The 22,068-nt window shown below is 36.4% G+C and overlaps 1 protein-coding gene across 1 annotated transcript; it reads left to right on the plus strand.

The window, feature by feature from the left end:
- The first annotated feature begins 567 nt into the window (after window positions 1–567).
- Window positions 568–13,154, plus strand: LOC145782827 (organic cation transporter protein-like). Its single transcript, XM_082594592.1, has 14 exons — window positions 568–713; window positions 1,519–1,635; window positions 1,845–1,971; window positions 2,564–2,667; window positions 3,308–3,462; window positions 4,938–5,062; window positions 5,730–5,950; window positions 6,488–6,562; window positions 7,453–7,535; window positions 8,444–8,593; window positions 9,158–9,266; window positions 9,947–10,065; window positions 11,243–11,354; window positions 11,859–13,154. Exons 1-14 carry the CDS (start codon window positions 568–570, stop codon window positions 11,929–11,931), a joined length of 1,716 nt encoding a protein of 571 aa, XP_082450718.1. The 3' UTR covers window positions 11,932–13,154.
- The last annotated feature ends 8,914 nt before the right edge of the window (window positions 13,155–22,068 follow it).

Here is a 22,068-nt window from a genome sequence, read left to right on the forward strand (position 1 = left end):
AGTTAATGACAACATAATCACAAAAAAAGACTTTTTTTGGCTAATTTTATCTAAATGTCATTTACTCTTTCATCCAAGCTGAGATTTTATTACAAGTTAAGTGTAAGCAATGACAAAAAGATTGTAGAGAGATGTTTGCACCTACAAGCATTAGCTTATTTTCCTACATTTCTTTGCCGTGTCAATTTTAATACAGTATTAGACATGTACGAAAGATGTTAATCTCTTGTTATAATCTTTTGAAAAAAAACGGTATTATAGGTAGGCAAAATGCAAAACAAATATGTGTTTTGTCGTTACTCTCGAAATTTTTATAGTTCATTCAAATACCACTACAGCCACTTATGGCTGAATGTTCAGATGTAGGCCTAATGCTATCATGCTTAACAAATAAAAGAGTAAGTTAAATATTATTAATGCTATAAAAAGTGTGCAATGTCAAGCAAAAAAGTAAAGCAAAGTAAATTAAATTAAACACAGTTACTATTCTTTTAAAACCTTCATATGCTGTTTCACCCTTATTTGAATCATCCCAAGGAAGCTACAACAGGCCGTTGTTTGTTCAAGATGAATCAGTTTGATGTAATTTTGAAGCATATTGGTGAAATTGGTGTTAGTCAAGTTTCCATTTGCGCTATCCTGTGTTATATAACTTTTCTTTTTGGCTTCAACTCTTTCTCAAGTATCTTCATCGCTTACACACCGGAGTATAGGTAGGAAAAATTATCGTTGTAGTCACAAGAAAGCTTGAAAGTCAATAACACTTCAACCAACTAATTCCCTGAGAATATTTTGTGACATTTTTAATAACTACATAATTATATTATAACTGCATACAGTGGCACACCGTTTCGGCCCTCAAGCCCTGCAAGTGCAGTAGATACATTAAATAAGGTCATTAATTATAATAATGTTTATTGACAGCATATACTGCAAATGTTTGGCTCTACTGCGATCGAGCAATTTATTTGCAACCACGACAGTTATAAGGATATTTTGGGCCCAGTACTAATGAGATCCTCTGGCCCAGCCCAAGACACTTTAAACAAAAATGCGCTATATCCAACAAATACGAGGTAGTTTCTTCAAGTTTTTGGCCCCTTTGAAAAGTTACGGGCCCCTCTAGTCATTCCGGGTACTGGTTTAAAAATATTCCCTGGTCCCCCAGTCAATGCTACTGTTTGCAATTGATTTATTTTATTTTTGGAATAAGTATATTGTATGTACTGTAGTTAAACCGTAGCAACCCTGTAGTTAAACCCTGTATATATATCAAATTTAAATTATAAGCTATGGCTTTATACCTAGGCCTATACTTTAAGGTCCTTGGTAAATACAAACTACGTTTAGGTATTAATAACTAAATTATATAAAAACTAAATTATTATGCAAATATTTATAATAACTAAATCAGGATGACGCTGCCAGAGTTGAAAGCTGATATACGTTTCTCAACCTTACTAAAAACATGCAGAAAATAACGAAAAGAAATAAATGTTAGAATGTTTTGAATTCTAGATGCAATGTTCCCTCACTAGACAACGCAACAGTTTATCCTAACTTGACTGAATCAGACATTCTCAACTTCACGACACCGTACGATGCAAGCAAACAAGAGTACAACGGTTGTCTAAGGTAAGTAACCATAAACAGAGCGTAACTATATTAGGCTTTCCTCATTCCTCACTCAGTAGATAAATGTGGATGAGCTGGTTGTTCCTTTTTGGCGTGTAAAGTTTTCATTTGAAATTTTGGTTCAACTTTACAAAAAGTGATGGCATTTTTATTACGCTATTTATCATAAAATAAACGTTCCACATATGAAAACTATTTTATCGAACTAGATATGGATACGACTTGGAATCTTGCCAAGAAAACACCAGCTGTGTGAACACGTCGTATCCACCCATACCTTGTGATGAAGGATACAACTACGATCGGTCGCTGTTTGGCGAAACTGTTGTGACAGAGGTAGGCATTTCATAGTTTGAATAAAACAACTCTAGTCCAACAAACTCGAGTAATTTAATAAACCACAAATTTTATATAAAATAAAGAGCCCAAAGTGTAGATACCAATCGTGTTTAATAGCAAACAAACGTTTCGAAAACTATACTGTCTTCACCTTCAGTGTTATAAATGTAAGCAATCCCTGATGCCGCTTAGTTTTAAATTGAACTACGGCTGACGTCATAATGACTAAATAACAGGCTTTATGAGCGAAAAAACGTAACAGAAATTAAGTTTTTTATAAAATGATACGTAGCAGAATTCAATTGTTTTGATGAAGCAAGTTACTTTACTCCTTGTGACGTCAGCCGCAATTCTAAAACTAAGCGGCATCGGGGATTGCTTACATTTATAGCACTAAAGATGGACAGTATAGTATTAAAACGTTTGTTGAACCTGAGTTTATTATCTGCATTTTTAGCTCTTTATTTGTTAAAAAAAATCGTTCCAAACATTTTGCTCCAAAGCACAGATTCTCCTGGCAAAGTAAAAGCCGTCGTGCATTTGCTACATCTGCACTGAATAATTTTGCTAATATTTTAAATCCTTACAGTTTGACTTGGTATGCAATCAAAAATATCTCAACGCATTATCAACGTCATTATATTACGGAGGAATGATGATGGGATCTTTGCTGTTTGGATACTTTTCAGACAAGTATGAAAATGTTGCTTATTCTTTTACAATCATATAATGGAAGTAGATTTTGATACAACTTCGTATACGTTTTTTTCATTCAGCATTCTATGGCCAAATAGCTAACTTTGAATCTTCTGCTATTATTAGAACTCCTGACAAAACAAAAGCAAGAAATGCCTCTTAACGTCCACCTATTACAGAGACGTAGCCACGGGAGAACTTGGGGGAGCAATTTCTCAAAATTTTACTTTACTTCCTCAAAAAAATATGTCTTGGTACTATTGCAATGTTTCATACCTTTGCAATTTATGCTGTATGCTGTATACCCCATCAAACGTTACTTTTACTTTCCTAAAAATTTCTTTTTAGTTACGTCATTGACCTAGTAGGGTCAACAGTGAGGTCCAGAGAGTACTTTTAGTCCGGAATGATTTTAGGGACCAGCAGTAGCTGTTTCAGGGACTCAAAAAATGTAAAAAACACCTTCCCAATAGGTTTACTAATACTTTTTCCTTAGATATTTCTTCTTTGAAAAGAGTCAACATGGAATCTCATAGGTATCTCGCCAAAATGACCATTTTAATGTCCCTGTTTCCAACAAACAACGTTTACATGATGGTTATGAGCTTTTACTATTTAACTGCACTTCATTTTAAAGATTTGGACGGAAAACATGTTGTCTGGTGTGCTACATCTTTTGCATTGGAAGCATGTTTGGAGTCACCTTCGGTCCTTCTATAGAGCTGCATATTTTTTCTAGATTTTGCCTGGGTGCGTTTTGTGCCGGCGCAAACATTGGAATGTATGTTTACAGTAAGTTTTGCGTCCGTGAGATAAAAACTCATCATTGTCAGTAATAGCCTCTGGTAAATTCATGTGAAGCTTGTTATTTTATTACAGTAGGTGTTTTCTACCATAAATAGATGAAGAGCATTTGGAATAAAATAGCATACAATTTTAGGAGCAAAATGGTTGTAACGTCTAGTTAAACCAAACAAAAAAATAAAGAGCCTAAATTGTAGATACTAAACTCATGCTCAACAAACAAACGTTTCGAAATTTATACTGCACTGCTACCTTTGTAGCATTAAAGATGAAGACAATATAGTTTTCAAAACGTTTGTTTGCTTAACATGAGTTTGGTGCAGGTATCTACATTTCGGGTTTCTTATATTCTGGCTACAATACAATTTCCTCTGGAGTTTCCTTGTGTCAGTGCGAATTACAAAAAAGCATCTAAATTATAAATTTAAAAATTTAATCTAAAAGATTATTTTGTCGTTGAGAGGCAGCCGTTGATACCTATACCTACGTATATCTTATATATTACACCCGACCGGATAAGGATGATGATTACTATCTTTACTCTTCCATGAATAAGCTACTATACCGTATTGCATAATTTAATATTTGCCAGATAAGAATATATCACTAAGTTACTACCAGCTTGCATCTAACTACTCCCCTGATTATTATAAGCTATTATGTTCGTTCAGAGGATCGCTTGACTTTTCGTAAGATTATTATTTAGGTTGGTTTGGAAAAGATGCATGAAACAACTCAGACACTACATCCTTCATCGGCGCTACCAAAGAGTCTCCACCTCTCATTAGCGATACCAAAAACACTCCATCCCTCACTGACGCTATCAAAGATGATTCAACTCTTATTAGAAATACCAAAAACACGCTGCTATATCATCATGCTTGTTATGCTCTTACATGCGCAGGAAATTAATTTAAAAAACAAAGCTTTTTTAACTATTTTATCTTGATAATGAGCTGCCATATTATGTATTTGTTCTACAATATATAGGCTACTTAATATCGTTGCTGCGAACACTTTATTTCTGTATGAAATCTGTAAATAGTCCTTGTTTTGATAGTCCGTTATGTAATTTCAATATGTGTGTGTAACTGTGTATATTAGTTTGTTTTTGTGATGTTGGGTTCAGTCGTGTTCTCATTGCTTTAAGAATTGGCGCTCCAGTTATTCCAGGAACGAGGAGGCGACTGATTCTTAACTAATTCATCAACTTATTTTAAAGTATCAGGTTTGGTGGCCGTGCTTGACTATATTTATTGATGCATATACCGCAATATTAGATCCTTTCACGCACGTCTTAAACCATTAAGGTTTTGCCACCTTTTCCTTTTGTTAGTTTTGTTACTGTATTTCTTTTTCTCAATATCATTTCTTTTGCATTCTGACAAAGAAAAATAAATTGAATTGAATTGAATTGAATAATAAGAATAATGTGTTAAAACATCTTCTTATTTTTTCCAAAGCTATGGAAATCGTTGGAAAAGATTATCGAGCTCTTTTTGGAATAAACTCTGGAATTGTATACGCGCTGGGATATATGACGTTGAGTGGATTTTCTTATAACTGGAGAGATTGGAGAGAAATGATGGTGAGCATTGTTTGCAAATAATAAACTAAAGTTCAGTTAAACAGATGAACACAAGTTTTCTTTGTGTTTCTAACATAGTGACACCAGTAAAAAATAAATAACCATTGAAGTAAGTAGGCGTGAATCGGAATTATGTGTTGGAAAAGTTGTTGGAAAAACTTACCAAAAAGAGAAAATTATTTTCTTGTCACTCACACGTAGATCTAATCTTGTTACTCGAATGAAGTTTCGTTTGATAAGCAAAGTATAAAGCAAAACTGGTGAGAATGCCAGCATTGCCACAACGAAAAAAATGTTTAGTGTAACAAAACAAAAAAGTGCTTTATTGCACAAATTTGGCTGACAAACTTTTATTATGACTTTAAAACCTAATGTTTGAAAGCGTGAGAAGTCTTTTGAAGTAAATTATCATAAATATATGTAAGATGCAGCATGCAGTATACGAAACATATAAAAACACAGGTTCAATTTTACCCCTCAAACATAAAACAAAGGACCTGTAAACGAAAAGGCACAATGATTCATCATGAGCCTATATACTGACTATATGGACAAAAAACAAGCTAAGCGACATTTTAGTTTTCTCGTCAGTATAGTTATAACTTACTTACTTGTTCAAATATAAAGCATATGCGACCACTCTGTAGTTTATTTTCTTGATATACAGTTTTCCTACACGGTTTTAAGCGCTCCATTCGTACTCCTCTTGTTCCTCATCCCAGAGTCCCCGCGGTGGTTGTTTGCTCATAATAGAGAAAAAAAAGGGAAGAAAGTGACACAAATGCTGGCAAGGATAAATAGAAGAAGAGTAACCGAAGAAGATTGGGAAGAGGCAAATAAAGTTGGGAAGCAGGTCAGTAAAACGACAAAAAGAAATTCTTTTCAAATGTGCGCTGCTTCCAAAAGTGTAGGAGAACTAGAGCTGTCTTTTTATAAAATAGCTTCTTTAAATTCGTTTGAAACAAGAACGTTATGCTTTTTTTGAGTAGTTTCTTTTGTGTTAATAGTTAGCCTACTTTCAAAGTGATCTTACTAGCGTAATTCCAAAACTAACTCGTTTAAGGGTAGATTGAAAATATGAAAAAGAAGTATAACACAGTTGAACTATAGTAAAAATATATTATACATCAACCAATCTCGTAGAGTCTTTTTTACCTCATAAGCAGGAGGTGTTTACGGACTGAGAATCTAGTTCACCAAAGGCTGCATTGCTATGATACAAGCCTTCATTAATTATATGTTATTAGTTTACCAAAACGGAGTAGTGATGTGGACTGCAATCTGCACCGGCCACCCGATTTGAAATGAGAATAAAGCCAGAGGAAGATTGATTGATTGAATAAAAATGGAGTAGCTTGTTTGAAATATCTTACAAAGTTGAAACGTGTAATTGTTTTGCCAGGACGAACTGAACATAAAAGACAGAACAAAGTACAATCTGATTGATCTCTTCAGAACGCGTCGAATGCTCATTATGACGATTAGCATCATGTTCAACTGGTGGGTTATGTTTTATTTGTCGTATCCAGGCTTTCACCTGGTGGTTGAAGATTTAGATTAAGTGGTTAGGAAGGCAAGGAAGCCAATTTTCGTGTCCATCTTCAGGCGTGCCTTTAAGTGTCCTGCCAGAGACACAGCCACATGCTCTTGAGCATTGTCGAACCGGCGCCCTTTCGATTATTATCGTTCCAGCGTTCTCACCACTCGGCAATGCAGCCTCTAATGCAGTGGTTTTCAACCAGGGTTGCGCGGAAACCCTAAGGTTCTGCCAGTAAGTTTAGGGGTTCCGCAAGTTTACATTCAAATCCAAGAGTCTATTTTATTATTATATGCATATTGTTTAAATATAATCAAATATTGATTAGGTTTGCCACTATTAATATATTTGCTACACTTTAACACGTTCGCTGCGATCCCGAAGTTTCGTTGTTTTCTTGTGGTACGATTACCTTTAACTTTCTGCTTTCCTGCCAAATTTCTTCGACATGTTTTGTACATAAATAAATCTGAACATGAATATGTTAATTTAATTTTATTAATCAAACAATGTTTTTTGCATAAGGCAATAAAATTATTGAACAGGGGTTCCTCGAGCTTTTGGAATGTTTCATTGGGTTCCGTTCCACCAAAAAGGTTGAAAACCACTGCTCGAATGGTTATGTGATGGAATAGTTCAAGTTCTTTGTAGTTACAAGGATGACGTTTATGGAACCGTCGTTTATATAACTCCACTTGGGATGAAAAGTTTATATTATTTATAATTACACTAATGGCTTTACCATTAACTACCGTTTTTATATTTGCATTTTCAAAAAACGTTTGCTAGAAAAGCATTGCATATGGCAGCATTGTGTTGCGTTGATTTCCAAAAACAAGTTGTTTCTTTACAGGTTTGTCAACAGTTTCGTCTATTACGGAGTTTCCCTAAACGCCGGAGCTTTACCTGGGGACATTTTTGTCAACAACACCCTAAGTATAAGCTATAAAAAGAACCAGAAGCTTAATTTCAATTAATGACTTTTTATGTTTTTCTTAAGTAAACTTAAAAATTTTGTTGTTAATCATTTTATCCTGTGTCTGCTTCGCACTTCAATAAGGATTTTACACTTCAACATTTTTCTCTTATGATCAACATTATGGCTCAACTATTCTCGCATATTCTTTGAATGTTTTTACTAGGATGACAGAGATAATGTGACTCGAAGGTTTTAGCAGTGATGTACGCGCATACAAAAAATATTGACGCCGTCAGCGTAAACGCAAACGTTGGAAAAACCATACGCCGTATGAGTCAACGTAACTTGTAAAAAAAGTTGGCGGCGTCAGCGTCAGCGCATACACTGGCGTAAACTCATTTTGTTTGCTAGGTGCCAAACATTCACACGGTATAAACCACTCGAAACAAACAAGTTTTATTTTGAATTTCCACGAAGAAAAACAAGCATCTGAAAGTGTTCATCTGGCATTTTGCTGCGTTTTGGTTTCAATATGTCTTTGTCCATTGAAAACATTCTTTCAACTGCAGCGCTGGAAGGTATTGGAGTGTTGTAGCGAAAAAAAAACACATTAAAAAGTATGCGTTGACGCTATACGCTAAAAAACCGCGAAAACTTTACGGCGTAGCCTCAAGCGACAACTATCCAAAAAAAATGTGGCCGTTAGCGTAAACAAAAAGTCGACGCCGCAAGTCTACGGCGTAGAATTTTCGTCGTATACGTACATCTCTGGGTTTTAGTAATATAACAGCAATTAACATGTTTTTTCGTATTGCTAGATTAGATATACAATCGAGTTATTAAAGATGGTAGCTTAGCATTTTAAATATTTGCAAATACAAGTTTCCAACACAAAGTGATTATTTCATTTACTTTCATCCGCTAGGTGGAGTGTTCGACGTATTAGCCCACGTCGCATGCATGCTGCTGATCAACAGAATAGGAAGAAGGATTTTGATTTCTGTGTCGTTTTTTGTGGCGGGGTTTGGTCTTCTAGCCAGTGTCGTAGTGAATGAATACGCCGGAAATGACGAAGGTAAGTAGTAACCTGTATCAGCTGGTGGTCATTTTCGGTCGTTTGTGATCGAACAATATGATGCAGCCTTTGTCCTTCCATTTATCAAATTACCCTAAAAATACCTTGTTCTTAAATTTTAAACTACTTTCAGTATGAGTAGGCTAAGTCAGTGTTCAGAAAAGTTCGGTGGTTTCCGACATTTATGCCGGCTTTATTTCAACTCCAGTAGTGGACTTGTAGCGTAAAGCAGGAAAATGACAATGTGCATATATTGGCATGTTACAATTCTAACACAACGCATTTTCACTTTATAAATTAATGTTATGTATTAAAATATTGCTGTTTTGGTTGAATAAGTTTATGAATGTTCAATGGATAGTGGAGTTTTTCATTTTAAATTACCTTTGGGTAGTACTCAGGCTTGAAGAATAGCCGACCGTTTGGCTGAAACGAAGAAAGGTTTGCTTCAAAAATCTTCCTGGTTACTTTGTGTTCTCATAAACTATATCAAGATGTCATAACAGATTAATTGTTTCGCATGTTTGATAAGTGACGGTGCTTATTTGTATCAATCTTATCCAGGGCTCATCACACTCGGTGTCGTGTTTGCGTTTATCGCCAAGTTTGGAATATCAGCTTCCTTCTCGACCATTTACAGCGTAACCATAGAACTGTACCCAACATTGCTAAGGTAGGTTACAAAGTGGTGGCGTGCCAACGTATCCAACAACTGGCCATACACAATGCCATTTATCAATCTATAGGTTAAGTGACAATTGTCTTTCAGTATACTAATTTATCTTGGTTAATAATAATAATTTATTTCACATCAGCAGGGTGCAAATAGCGTGAATTAAAAGTCTCCATGATCGGTGATTTCAGCCAACTGTCACAGTTCTTCCGGGCTGAGTTCTGTGTGCAATCGAACCATTCGCTTGAAAGTTTGTGCTGGTCTTCCTTGGTTTCTTTTGCCTTGGATCAGTTTTGATAGTGGCAAAGTTTCATTCATCTTGGCTACAAACGCCATATTCAACATATAGTAGCATTGAAAAGTTCAGGATACTGGTATGCCAAAAAGCTCGGTCGATCACACTTTGACTAATACCTACAACTTGGCTCCAAGCTTCCAACTGATTTTTTTTTTTTTAATTAAACAAATACCAAGTAGTGTTGAACCACAATTCTGCCACAATTCACTATTCTCAAAATAAATTAGTTTGTTTTTATAAGACATTATGGTTACCTGAAGTCATGTAACTAAATCGTTTACATCATGCATTGAAGTGGGCTTGATGCCTGTCGGAAGATATTTTTTACCTTTTCTTCTTTATGAAATCATAGTGCAATTTTAACTTCATAATTACGCTGAAGGAGCAATGTGCTCGGAATTGGATCCTTCTCTGCAAGAGTGGCTGGAATCATAGCTCCATACTTTATTGTGTTGCAAGATTATGTCGAGTGGCTTCCAAATGTTGTATTTGGAGTGCTTGGTAAGTGCAAGGAAGGCAGAAATTACAACGTGTCAAAACAATAGATTGAAAAGCAGAGATGTTCGCTTTGTAACAGCGGTCGTATTACATGGGTGATCGCCAACGTGTTGTGCTGTAATTTATTGTGTAGGCCAACTGCTACATAATAATTATATCAAGCACTATTGTGAAGTTGACTCACATCTTGCTATAAGCTATTTATTCTTTTGTTTGTGACAATAAGGTAAAGGTGGTCCCATACTTGATTCAAGTGTTGGGTATGGGAAGATGAGGTTCTCATTGTACTAAGCCTTCGGCACTAAGGAGAATTGGGTGGCCAGTTGCTTTCTCTCGGCCGCCTTTCCTGCATCAATGATGCCCACCCAATTTATTACACCCTAGGTAGAAGTGAGCGGTGTTTTCAACAACCAACTTAGCCGGGAGTCGAACCAGGTTTGCATAATTAGAAAGCCAACACCTTATCATGTTGCACCATCCCACCGTCACAATACTACGACTTTACTTTGAATTTACCACGATATCATCATCACTACAACCGCCACCAGCGCTATCGATGGTGTTATTTAATGTTTGTAATGCGTTGATATGACCTGATATACCACAGACCGTACTTTCTGCACATCACTCAGTAAATAATTGTATTGCGTGTTTTTTTATAAAATGACGTACGCTCTTCTGGTGACTGTACTAGACCACCACCTGATGTTAAGAATGATACCCAGTTTTATTTCCGACGTTTCATCAGTCAGTACGACTGACTGTATCAGGTGGTAGCCAAACTGGCAGTAAAAGTTATTTTATATTAAAAATCCAGTTTTATTTTTAAAAATACAGTACAACTCGGCTAATTCCTCATCGCTTAACTTGTCAGTTTTCCTGAGTTGTCACACTTTCGTCCGTCCCGTTATGGTATACAGTAGTTCTGATCTGTTTGCATAATTTGTCAGTTCGCCTAATTCGTCCCTTTTTTGTAAATCCCTTGAGGTGACGAATTAAGCAAATTCTACTGTAATGATTTTATTAACTTGAATTTTTTCTTCTTAGCAGCATGCTTGGAATGGACCATTTTTGTGTGGTATCAATGTTGTTTATTGTATTTGTGCACAACTATATAAAAAACAATGATAATAACTTTCTATCTGTCAAGTCTTGATACAAAGAAATAACGTTTTGCCAGGAATCATTGGTGGCGTAATATCATTGGCCTTCCCTGAAACAAACGGGCGCTATTTGATGGAAACAATACAAGAAGCTGAAGCCTTTTACAAGAAAGATTCTAACAACCAGAAGTCAGTATTTTTTATTCCACGCTTTAAAATTGCCCAAATAATTGCTGGGTTGTGTATGAAAGCCTACGCTATGCATTTCATGCATAATCACATTGTTTTATTTTGCGCCCATTACGACATCATACAGTTAGGCCTACACTGCAATCACAGAAGCGATACAACAAATACCAGGATGCAGCGAAGGAACATAATAGTCTTCGAGTCAGCTGCTCCCTTATTTTGGCATACCATAAAGTGTGTTTTTGTTGATACACAGCCGAGTGCTCTGGAGCGGTGTCGAATCCACGTCCTTTCCAACGTCGCGCAGACGTTCTCACCCCTAGCAGCAAATCAGTCACTTCTTACATTGATTCAACGTCTACAGACGTCTACGTCTAAAAACAATACCGATTCGCTGACCGGGACCACTATCGGCCACGCAATTGACGTTACATGTCCTGCCATTAAATGAAAATTAGTGTTTGCAAGAGTTATTATTATTAATTACAGTAAATATATTTACAGAAACAAGCAACCAAAGATTGAAGACAATGGTCAAGACAAAGTTTTTTTTAAAAACACTTTAACGCGATTGTGACGTGTCAAAGGATCAATTTATAGATTTTTCTGCATTTCTGCATTTTCTGCATTTAAAAATATTTTAAAATTAATTTCATTCTATGTTTGCTTTTTCTAATGTGATGAAAACATATTTTATTGAGATGGGCGGCTGTGCAACGAAAGCCGTGCCTCATGATGGAAAACGTAACTGAAGCATGCTTATTATGCTTCCTCCGTATTGTTTAGAGTAGACCTAATAAAATAATGCGAATGGTGTTTTTGAGTTTCAACACTTCGTTGTTTCGTTAAAGTTTTTATTATCAGGCAAGGTTTTGCTGCCAATGGAAAGGTTCAGCTGCACTGACAGTTACTTGATTTGCAGTTGCAATCGGTCATTTCCCGGCAATATGTTTGTGTGATTCAAAAAGCTTGTACGCAGTGTTCCCTCTAAGGTGGGCAACTGAGCAAATGCGCAGTACCACCAGACTATTTGCGCAGTAAAATCTCATTCTTGCGCACTTGCAATTTCCAAATTTAAAAGTAAAATGATCTTCAACATTATTTTTGGACAGAACGCTTCTGCGCTTATAGCATTTATACCGTGTGCTGATGCACACGGTATAAACATTGAAAAACCACGAAAACAAGAAGAAACTATTTGAAGTAAATGTGTAAATTGTTCGCTTTTTATTAAACTTCTTCTAGACCAGTGGTTCCCAAACGCGGTTCACAAAGTTGGTAATTCATTTTAACTCAGCATTAAAATGCTCATGCTCACTAAATCAAATATTTGCTCAGCGTAAAATTTTCTTAGAGGGAACACTGCTTGAGGGTACAATAGAAAAATTTAATGTAATTGATACTTCGTACTTTTTAAATTTTGTCACTTTTTGTCTTAGATATTGAAACATTATAGCGAGATTTTTTTTATTTTCCTATGTGCGCAAAATTTAATTCTTTCGTCAAAAGCTTCCCAAACTGGGGTCACAGCCCTTCTGGGTGTCGCAGAGCAAAGTTTATGGGTTGTAAGTATACTTGTTTCCATCAAAATGTTATACTGTACATCATGTTTCATGCATGCATATTACATGCAAAATTAGGGTGACCATAAGTACTCATTTTGAAGGACATGTTTATCGTTCAGAATATTTTATTCTTTAAAGACGTTTGAAGTTTCTAGCACTAATTGCAGTATTCAAAAACGTTTAAAGCACTCAAATATTGTCCTTTTCACATTTTAGTCAATTTAAATAAAATGCATATTCCTTCAGCTTGAAAAAATATCTATCAAATGAAAAATACAGTATAATCATGAAAAATGTTAACAAAGATTTGAAATAGTTATAGGCATATGGTTCCTTCATTTCATGTTCAAAGATTAATTTCTATGGTAGCCTATATTGTTTGCACTTTTCTAAGTTTGCAGGGTATTGTTGAAAGTAGCCTACTCAAAGCAACTTAATTTAATTTTGCTCTCTAAAAGTGCTCTTTCAAAAGCTTACATGGTTTACGGTAAATTGCATCAAATGCGGTTATTTGTCTCTAAAACTCTTTACAGGATGTTTCACCTTTAGTGGTGATCATCAAAAGGTTCTTATTCATAGAGAATCAATTGTTTTGAATTACTATTTTTAACGATGTAAATTCAGGGTCGCAAAATAGTTTAGAACTTAAAAGGGGTTGCAGATTAAAAAGTTTTGGAAGCCCTGCTCTACTGCGCTGTTATCACTTGAGTAAATATCGGTTTGAGGTTTTCATCATCATTATCCAAGTCAGGTTTGTCGTCACTAGTGGGGTAGCCAGATTTCCTGTCTTGCAGCGATTGTCTTCACCGTTTTTCGACATCTTACGATGTCCATTGCATCTTCCTCTTCCACTCCCACCTTATCTGCTTCATTCTTCATCTGTTCTTTGATTTGATTGAATCTTTATCCTCGGACTGAGAGAAATTCTTGCAGAGCTTAATCCTGGCAGTTTCGCATACTTGTAGAGGCTTTGAATCACTGACGCAGGCCCGGTCACCGAGATTGACAGAGTGAAGTTTCCGACTGTTGAAGTGTTGTAGCCGGGGAATTATTTCATCCATTAGATGCCGCTGAATGGAGAGCAGTCCTTAACGTGCGTTGCTCAAGCGCACGCCTTGAGAGTCGAACCAGCGCCCCTTGATCTTGAAGCTTCTTCATTCCAAAAGTGACGCGCTAACCAAATGAGCTATAGGGGCGGACATTTTCATGTTCGTTTTGGACATCTCCATTTTCTCTTCCTATCTACCTTTGAAGTCACTTCTTTTCAAAGAAAACGTTCTTTCTCTTACCTTAGCACATGACATGCCCATATAATATATCATCTTAAGATAAATTAACAAACTCTCAAGCACTGTGTAGGGGATGTATTGTACACTTGTACAGTAGAAGAATTGGTGAACTATTCCCGTTCTAGATCTCGACTACAACTCACTAAGTAGCCTATCGTACCGTAACAGATCATAATTTAGCTCAGGGTGGTCCAAACCCTGGCACGCGGGCCGCATGCGGCCCGCGTGAAGCTTTTGTGCGGCCCGCGTACACTTTGTGCATGCCGGAATTATCAGTGCTAAATCGAAGGTTTAAAAATACACCTACGTTTTATAACTACAGTACATTCGCCACAACCCTAAATAAGTCGCGCATAATCGGGTCAATAGGTAACTGTGAGGGAACGTTGTCGGTTTGTGACGACACAAACGTGCGTTGATATTTTGCTTTTGTTGCTATTAAAAAGTGACACACGGAACAGAATGGCTGATGAAACCCTGGATGCCTGCTTACGTCTGTCGACCACTGAATTTAAACCAGAGATCGACACTATACAGCAGGGGTCGGCAAACTGCGGCCCGCGGGCCAAATGCGGCCCGCGGAAAAACTCTTTGCGGCCCTCGAACGATCTTACGTTTAGTGCATCAACTAAAGTTTCATCATTATCTACGCATGAATTTATTTTATATCATAACAAAAAGCCCTTTAACATGTGTCCCGACATTACTCGGTAACTCCCATGTAAAACGTGTAATGTGCATGTTTGGAAGCACATATTGCTGTAAGTAGCTTTTTTCAGAAATGAATTACGCAAAGAATAAACTTCGCACTCGCCTGTCAGATCGTCATTTGAATGACGTATTGCAAATATCATCAACAAAGTTGCCAGTTGGTTTAAACACCTTGGCCATGACACAGAAACAACATCATCCTTCACATGGATAAATGATAAGTAAATAAAAACAATACATTGCGTTTTAATACGTGTTTGATAATAAATATGAAACGGCAGCAAACACGTCTCATTGTGCAATAGACACAGGAATAGGAGTTACAGGTGCGCCATGATTTTAAGGATAATGTGCCGATTGTTTATAGGTTGAAATTTATGCGGCCCGCACGTTACCGGAAGTTTGTAGATTTGGCCCAGTAGTACAGAAAGTTTGCCGACCCCTGCTATACAGTATGCAAAAGCAAAAAACAATCAATTGTTTTGATTTGCTAATTTGTTGACGTGTTATGTATGGTATCTTCTTTACTAGCTGAAGATCACTTTTTGAGTCGCAAGCAGAGATTAAAAAATGAGTTAGGCGTGCAGCAAAACATTAGGTCGATCAGAACAGCAAACTCAGTCCTTTCATTACAACTGTATTTTGTCAGCGACAAGATTTGTTAATGTTCATAGCCTGCGAACAGTAAGAATATAGCTAAAACAGATCGAAATCTATAGAAAAGAAGTTCAAAATTGCAACCTAGTTAAGTTTTTATTTAATAACGTTAACAGGTAGTGCTGACGCTAGGAAGATCGCTCCTTTTCAACAACGTTTCTACTTTCAGCAACGCGTTATCATTTCTTAGTATGCGGCCCGTGAAGTTTTTCTCAGACCCTAATATGGCCCTTCATGTTTGTAGTCTTGCTCTTGGACCACCCTGATGTAGCTTATATTTATCAATACTCAAAAATGCGTACCATTGAACGACGCTCGTTTTCGAATCTCTTGCCATTTTTGACAAATAAAAAAAAGTTAATTACGGTTGTTATGACATAGCCTACGTCTGGTGGAACTAAAGAACATTGAGAAAAGCAGTTTGGTCACTAACCTACACATGGTGAAAATTACATGACTTCTTAACTCACCTTTATATTTTGAAAGTTGACAAGTGCTGCCGCTAAATTAGTGCAATCTAGGAAAAAACAAACTAAAAGGGCGTCTCAAAGCAAAACAACTTTGTTGATACAAAAAATACGCAACAAATGAACATGACGTATAATTTTGTTATCGTTTCTGGGGGGAGGACTCTCTCAGCTACTAGCATTGCTCAAACCTCAACTTATATAGTTCATTGTTCATTTTTCTTTAAATGTTTGTTTTAAGCGTTATAGTGCAGGCCCGGAAATACGTTTCCTAGATTTGCTGCTGAACTGGTCCAACTTATAAAGCTTGCAGGTCACAAATGCATAGCATATCAGCTACTACCAGCAATGGCAGCAGATACTGTGTCGTACAATTCAAAATAAGCTACTTACTCTTTTTTTCTCCAAGACAAACAATAAATTGCATGAACACCTGCTTGATTCGTAAAACAAATTACGCTATATTCTTATTTTTTCAGTGTTAGGCTATCTCTTTCCACTGCAGTATTGGATCCAGAAGGGAGCACTTAATCACGTGATACCAACAATTATGCCTCTCAATTACATTTAACCAAGCTGTCAGCATAGCTCATGAATGTTCGAACTCTGCACAGGGTTTATCGAAAGATTTTTGGTCATATACCTTCATTAAAAAACAGGTGCAAACAGGGGCGGATTTACCTATGTCTGCATGCAAATTTCCTTTTTATGCTATACTTTAACTTGTAAATTTTCATTTTACTAACGTAAAACAATACGTGATGTTTAGTCTCGGCAAGTAGACATGCTATGAACAAAGATGTGTTTTATTATTTAACGTTGATAGATCGGCTAATCCCATTTTGTTTTCGAGAAACTTGTGTATACATAAAAAAAAACTTTTTTAACTCAAGTTTAAATAATATAATGCATGGTAGCAATCTAGATTTTAAGGCAGTTTAGGCAGAGAGATAGGATGGAATGCCATACATCAACCTTTTGGACAGTAAAGCTGGATCTGGTCTTGAACACATATCTGCTAAATTTATTACGTATTTTATTCAAAACATGTTTGTGATCGAATTACTTGTTTGAGGAAATCTAATGTCACTTTTATACGTAGTTACAAATTACCATTACGTATTGAGACGTTTTTGCAACATTATCAGCATGAATAGTTTTAATCGTATTGTTCTTTTGCTCAATTGCATCATTGTCAGTTCACAATATTTGTTTTGCTGATAGGGCATAGGCCCGATTTCGTTTATTCTACCAAATAGAAATAGTAGACTCTTATTGCTGCAAGCGCTTTGTTCATATTTGAATTATTTTTTTATTCGCACTATCTTAACTGAGTACCACTCACTTGTACTAAGTACACCTAGGCCCCGTTTAAATGTTTTTAATAATGCATTTTTTTGGGCCATGCACTATTGAGCTTCAGGCGCTCTAGGTTGGTGATTTATTGAAATGGATTTTGTTAGTTACCCCTTTTCATTCACTTGGAGCAATCACTGTTGTATAGCCTAAAGTTTTAGTGGAAAATACCTAAATTATCATTTCACGTTCGTTATTGCTTCTAATTGCCACGAGCGGCATTATGGCACCGCCTCAACTTTACAACTGATTGTCACTTGTGGTGTTGATTTGCGATGTGGGAATGACTGGTAGCCTACCTGACTTAAATAGGCAATTTTATTGATAAAAGCGCAAAAAAGTTTCCCAAGCCATTTGCGGCGAGGTTGTTCCATATTTCTTTGGCGCCCCCTAAAATTTTGCCCTAAATCCGCCACTGGGTGCAAATTAAAAACTTTCCCAGACAACCACTTTAATCTGATTCAGATCTTTACCAGATCTGGACCAGATAAAGTTGCTCACTAAGTACAATAAGTTAACAATAATCAATCTATTTCAGTGTTTAATAAAGGTATGAGGTAAAGTAAGCTATGCTTTCATAGTATAGGAGAGATGTGGTGCACCGCGGGCGAATTTACTTTGTAAAAGTAACAAAGCGCAGACAAACGTTTGTGCTCATGGTGTTGCAAAAGCAATGTGAGATATACCCGAGATATAGCACGCAGAAATAACTCAACAAATTTCACGTGCAAAAATAGACAGGTATTTAATATCCAATATCCAAAATCTCGTTCCATCGGAACAGTGCCAAGTTGTCAACCTCCTAGTGGTGAGCCCTGGTAATTGATTCTTGCAATCAAGCGAATGACAACAAATCGAGACAGCAATTGTAGCTCACAGAGCTCCATGCAACCCCATCCTGTACAGAGTGATGCCGACCCAGAGCATGCGCCCTTCATGTCTAATAGCTGTTCAGGGCGGACAACTTCAGTTGTCGTAAGGGAAGGCATCACCTTGCTGCGGTTGAATGTGGAAGGCCTGACCAAGTCTAAAAGCGACATCTTAGAACAAATAGTAAAGGCCAACCAAGTGCTCATACCTTCTCGTAATTAAATCTAAATTACTGATATTCTTCTGCAATCGTATTGAAAATGGTTTTAAATCTTAGTTATTTCAATTTTAAACCAAAAGGTTAAAGTCTGGTATGTATAAAAACCTGGCATTGTTGATTAAAGATCCAACACAAAGGGTGCGTCTTCTGTATCAAAGCCATTCCAAAGTGCTTGCAAGTATGTTACATGGGATAATTTTAGCGCCTTACTTTCCAGATATGTTTCATTTTGTTACAACAAAAGCAGTCTACTCGGCATTTGTCAATACTTTTGTATTGTGAAAACATACAGACCATTGTTAGCATCGCAATTACTGTTCGTGGGGCTAAATAAACATTCTCGCCTGGCCATATTACAAAACGAATAGTTTAATTTTTTTCAAACAGTAAACCACCAAGACTCTGTATCCTTTAAGAGTAGCGCCGTAATCATATCTATGATGACACCTTTAAAACACAAGTGGCTTGTCGTTTTATGTGGCATTCACTCTTCTCTGATGTCATGATCTGTTGAAATTGGAAAGTGTAGGTTACTGCTACATTACAAAAGGTCACACTGATACATGCAATAGATATTTTTCTTTTCATTGTGGGAAATGTTGTTTTCGATGGACAACAATCAGTATGTACACTGTAGACTACTAGGCCTAGACTGTAGACTACGTCGCGGGCAGGCAGTTGTTCTTGGTCAGATAAATTTCATATCCAGACAACTAGCGAAAGTTACCTTTGTTACACTACGTGTGTAGCCTACTGAGTAGGCTATCTGTAAAGTTTTAATGTTTTGTAAAATAATTTGTTACTGTGTGAAGGTTTGTACAAGACACTACCAGAATTTCATTCCAGCAGTCTTTTTCTAAAATCTAAAATTCAGTCTAAAATCTTTTGTTGATAGAAAAGGTGTTAGCGCTAAAAACTGTAAACTTACCTGATAGTCAAAACTTGAATAGCAAACGTGTAAAAAATTTATATATTCTAACAGAGTATCACTCAGTGGGGGCTCGTTGTTGCATCATCTCGCACAACTACTAAACAATGCTTTGATAAGGTTTTATTTTTCATCATAACAATTATAAAACGCAAATGTCAATTCCAAGTTTTATCAAATCTAAAGGGACGCGCATTAGCAAAGCAAAAGAGCCGCGTATGACTCCGGAGCGGCAAATTGTCAACCCCTGGACCAGGCCTAAGCTACTTTCTGCTCTACGATTTAAGGTTGTCAGAGAAATCGATTGCGGTTAAGCTACTGGCTCATTTTGCAATGAGACATATTAATTTAGCCTAATTTAACGATTCCACAGTTTGACATCCAGAGTTTGCTTCCTCTGCATTGCAAACTGCCGGCTTTTGAGCTGTGTTTGAGTGTTACGTATTGGTCTACCTATCGTATCTCAAATAGGCTAAAGAGATTTAGCTTAAAAATGATAAATCAGTTTTGCAGGTTTAACAAGAGCTTCATAAAGAGAAATTGTATTTTCATGTTTCATTAATGAAGCTAACAGAATTATGTTCATGTTGAACGCTATTCGTACTACAAACACCTAAACTTAGTCATTGAAGTCTTATAGCCATTGTAAAGCGAGTTTAAATCAAATGTAATAGTATTGTTATTATTTAAAAAATAATTTGCATTTGTAGCCAATTTCAAAAATAGATTGTTAGAATTTTTTTGCATTTGTTTACTTGTTTGCTTGTACTCGGCTACAATATTCCTTTTTTGATCTTTTTTCAATTTGTTCTATGCACTTTTACAGTACAGTAGGCTTTCTCAACAAATTAGTATCCATTCGAAAATGGGGCAAAATCACTCTTGGTGGAATTCATGCTTTCAGCAGCAACAGACAATCGAAGTCTCCAAGGACAAAGAAACCTATCTTGCTGAAAAACTTAGGGCTATTTGCTTCACTAATGGTAAAGAAAAGGACATTTCAAGGTCGGCAAAACTTTTGCATGAAATTGGGCTTATTTACCAAAAACGGGCCCCAGACAAAATCTGTCTGATACAAAGTGCTGCTCTGTTGAACGCTTCCATTGCGCGGAAACCTGACAATGTAAAGCAAATAGAAAATGACTTGAAGAACTTGTGCTCTCATATTCTTGATCAGGCAAGCGCAGAAAACAGCAATTCGGATTTAATTACAAAGGCAAAACATGTAAAAACACGTTTGATAGACATGAGAAATTCAGTGAACCTTTTTTTGCATAAACAAGAAAACATTCCCAACGAGCTAGGAGATGATGAATTGCATGAGCTGGAAGTTGAAAAGACTAAAGCAATTAAAAACATTCAAGACATGATAAGTGATGAATATACATCAATCATGAAAGATATCAGTGAACATTGCGAATCCGTGATGGGAAAACCACCTTGTGAGTATGCTCTCGTGGGGATGGGATCATTGGCTAGAAAGGAAATAACACCATTTTCGGATTTTGAAAATGTTATTGTTTTGCAAGAAGGTTGTCAAAATTTCAACAATTATCAAGATGTGCTGGAATACTTTCGTTGGTTTGCTGTAGTTTTTCAAGTTGTTTTAATCAACCTCCAAGAAACTATATTGCCCAGTGTAGATATTGACAGTTTGAGAAGCAAAGACGACAATGGTGGCTATTGGTTCTTTGATGCATTCACGACCAGGGGAGTGTCTTTTGATGGAATGATGCCGCATGCATGCAAGTCTCCTCTAGGTCGCCAACAATTTACCAAAGACAAACCATGGAAGACTGAGCTCATAAAGCGAGTGAGCGAAATGTTGCATTACCTAAACACAGAACAATCGTTGAAGAATGGATATCACCTCAGTGATATTCTTACTGAAACAGTTTTTGTTGCTGGTGAAAAGGAAATTTACGAAGATTTCTTCAATGGAGTGAAAAAAACATTACATTCAGTTTCTAGAGATGTTTTGGTCAATGACATTATCAAACAAATTAAAGAAGATTTGAACAACTTTGCAACAAAACCAAGTCTTTCAATATCTTCCGATCAAGACGATTTCAACCACAAGCGAGTTGTTTATCGAAGTTTGACGCTGTTTCTATCTGCATTGAAACGACTACATAATATTTCAGGCAATTCTTGCTTCGAAATAGTTGATGAACTTTTTGAACGACATATCCTCAGCGAGTATGCAAAACATAAACTATCAACTGCAGTCGCTATCGCGTGTGAGATACGCTTAAGAGTTTACATGCAAAATAACGGACAAGTCGACTTGCTGAAAAATACCAACCAGGCCAAAGATGCAAAAAACAAAAATGTTTCTTTATTGGATCATGTTGGGAAACGCAGTTGCATCAGTTTCTTTCAAGTTGCTTACTCACTGCAGTGTGACATCTGCAAACAATTTGAAATGAAAAAAGTTCACTTTTACCCAAGTTTAACCTTGTTAAATGTACAAATTTGCAAGTTTCTTCGCTTAGAAAATCCAGCTGCTCAACTCATGACACGTTTCATTGACAATCCAGGCACCAGTACAAGGCTGAGAGACTTTGATAAAAGTCTTCATTTTTTGGAAGAAAACTTAAAAAGAACAAACAAAAGAATTGATAAAAAGGCAAATGAGATGACTGTACATG

Source organism: Aplidium turbinatum, chromosome 14, assembly GCF_918807975.1.
Source record: "Aplidium turbinatum chromosome 14, kaAplTurb1.1, whole genome shotgun sequence".
NCBI classification, from domain to species: domain Eukaryota; kingdom Metazoa; phylum Chordata; class Ascidiacea; order Aplousobranchia; family Polyclinidae; genus Aplidium; species Aplidium turbinatum.

Excerpts from the sequence above, each read along its gene's own strand:
- LOC145782827 (XM_082594592.1), top strand. The coding sequence starts at position 568 with ATGAATCAGTTTGATGTAATTTTGAAGCATATTGGTGAAATTGGTGTT. Across the intron at positions 3,463-4,937 it reads CATTGGAATGTATGTTTACA|CTATGGAAATCGTTGGAAAA; the intron begins GTAAGTTTTGCG and ends TTTTTTCCAAAG. Across the intron at positions 8,594-9,157 it reads ATACGCCGGAAATGACGAAG|GGCTCATCACACTCGGTGTC; the intron begins GTAAGTAGTAAC and ends AATCTTATCCAG.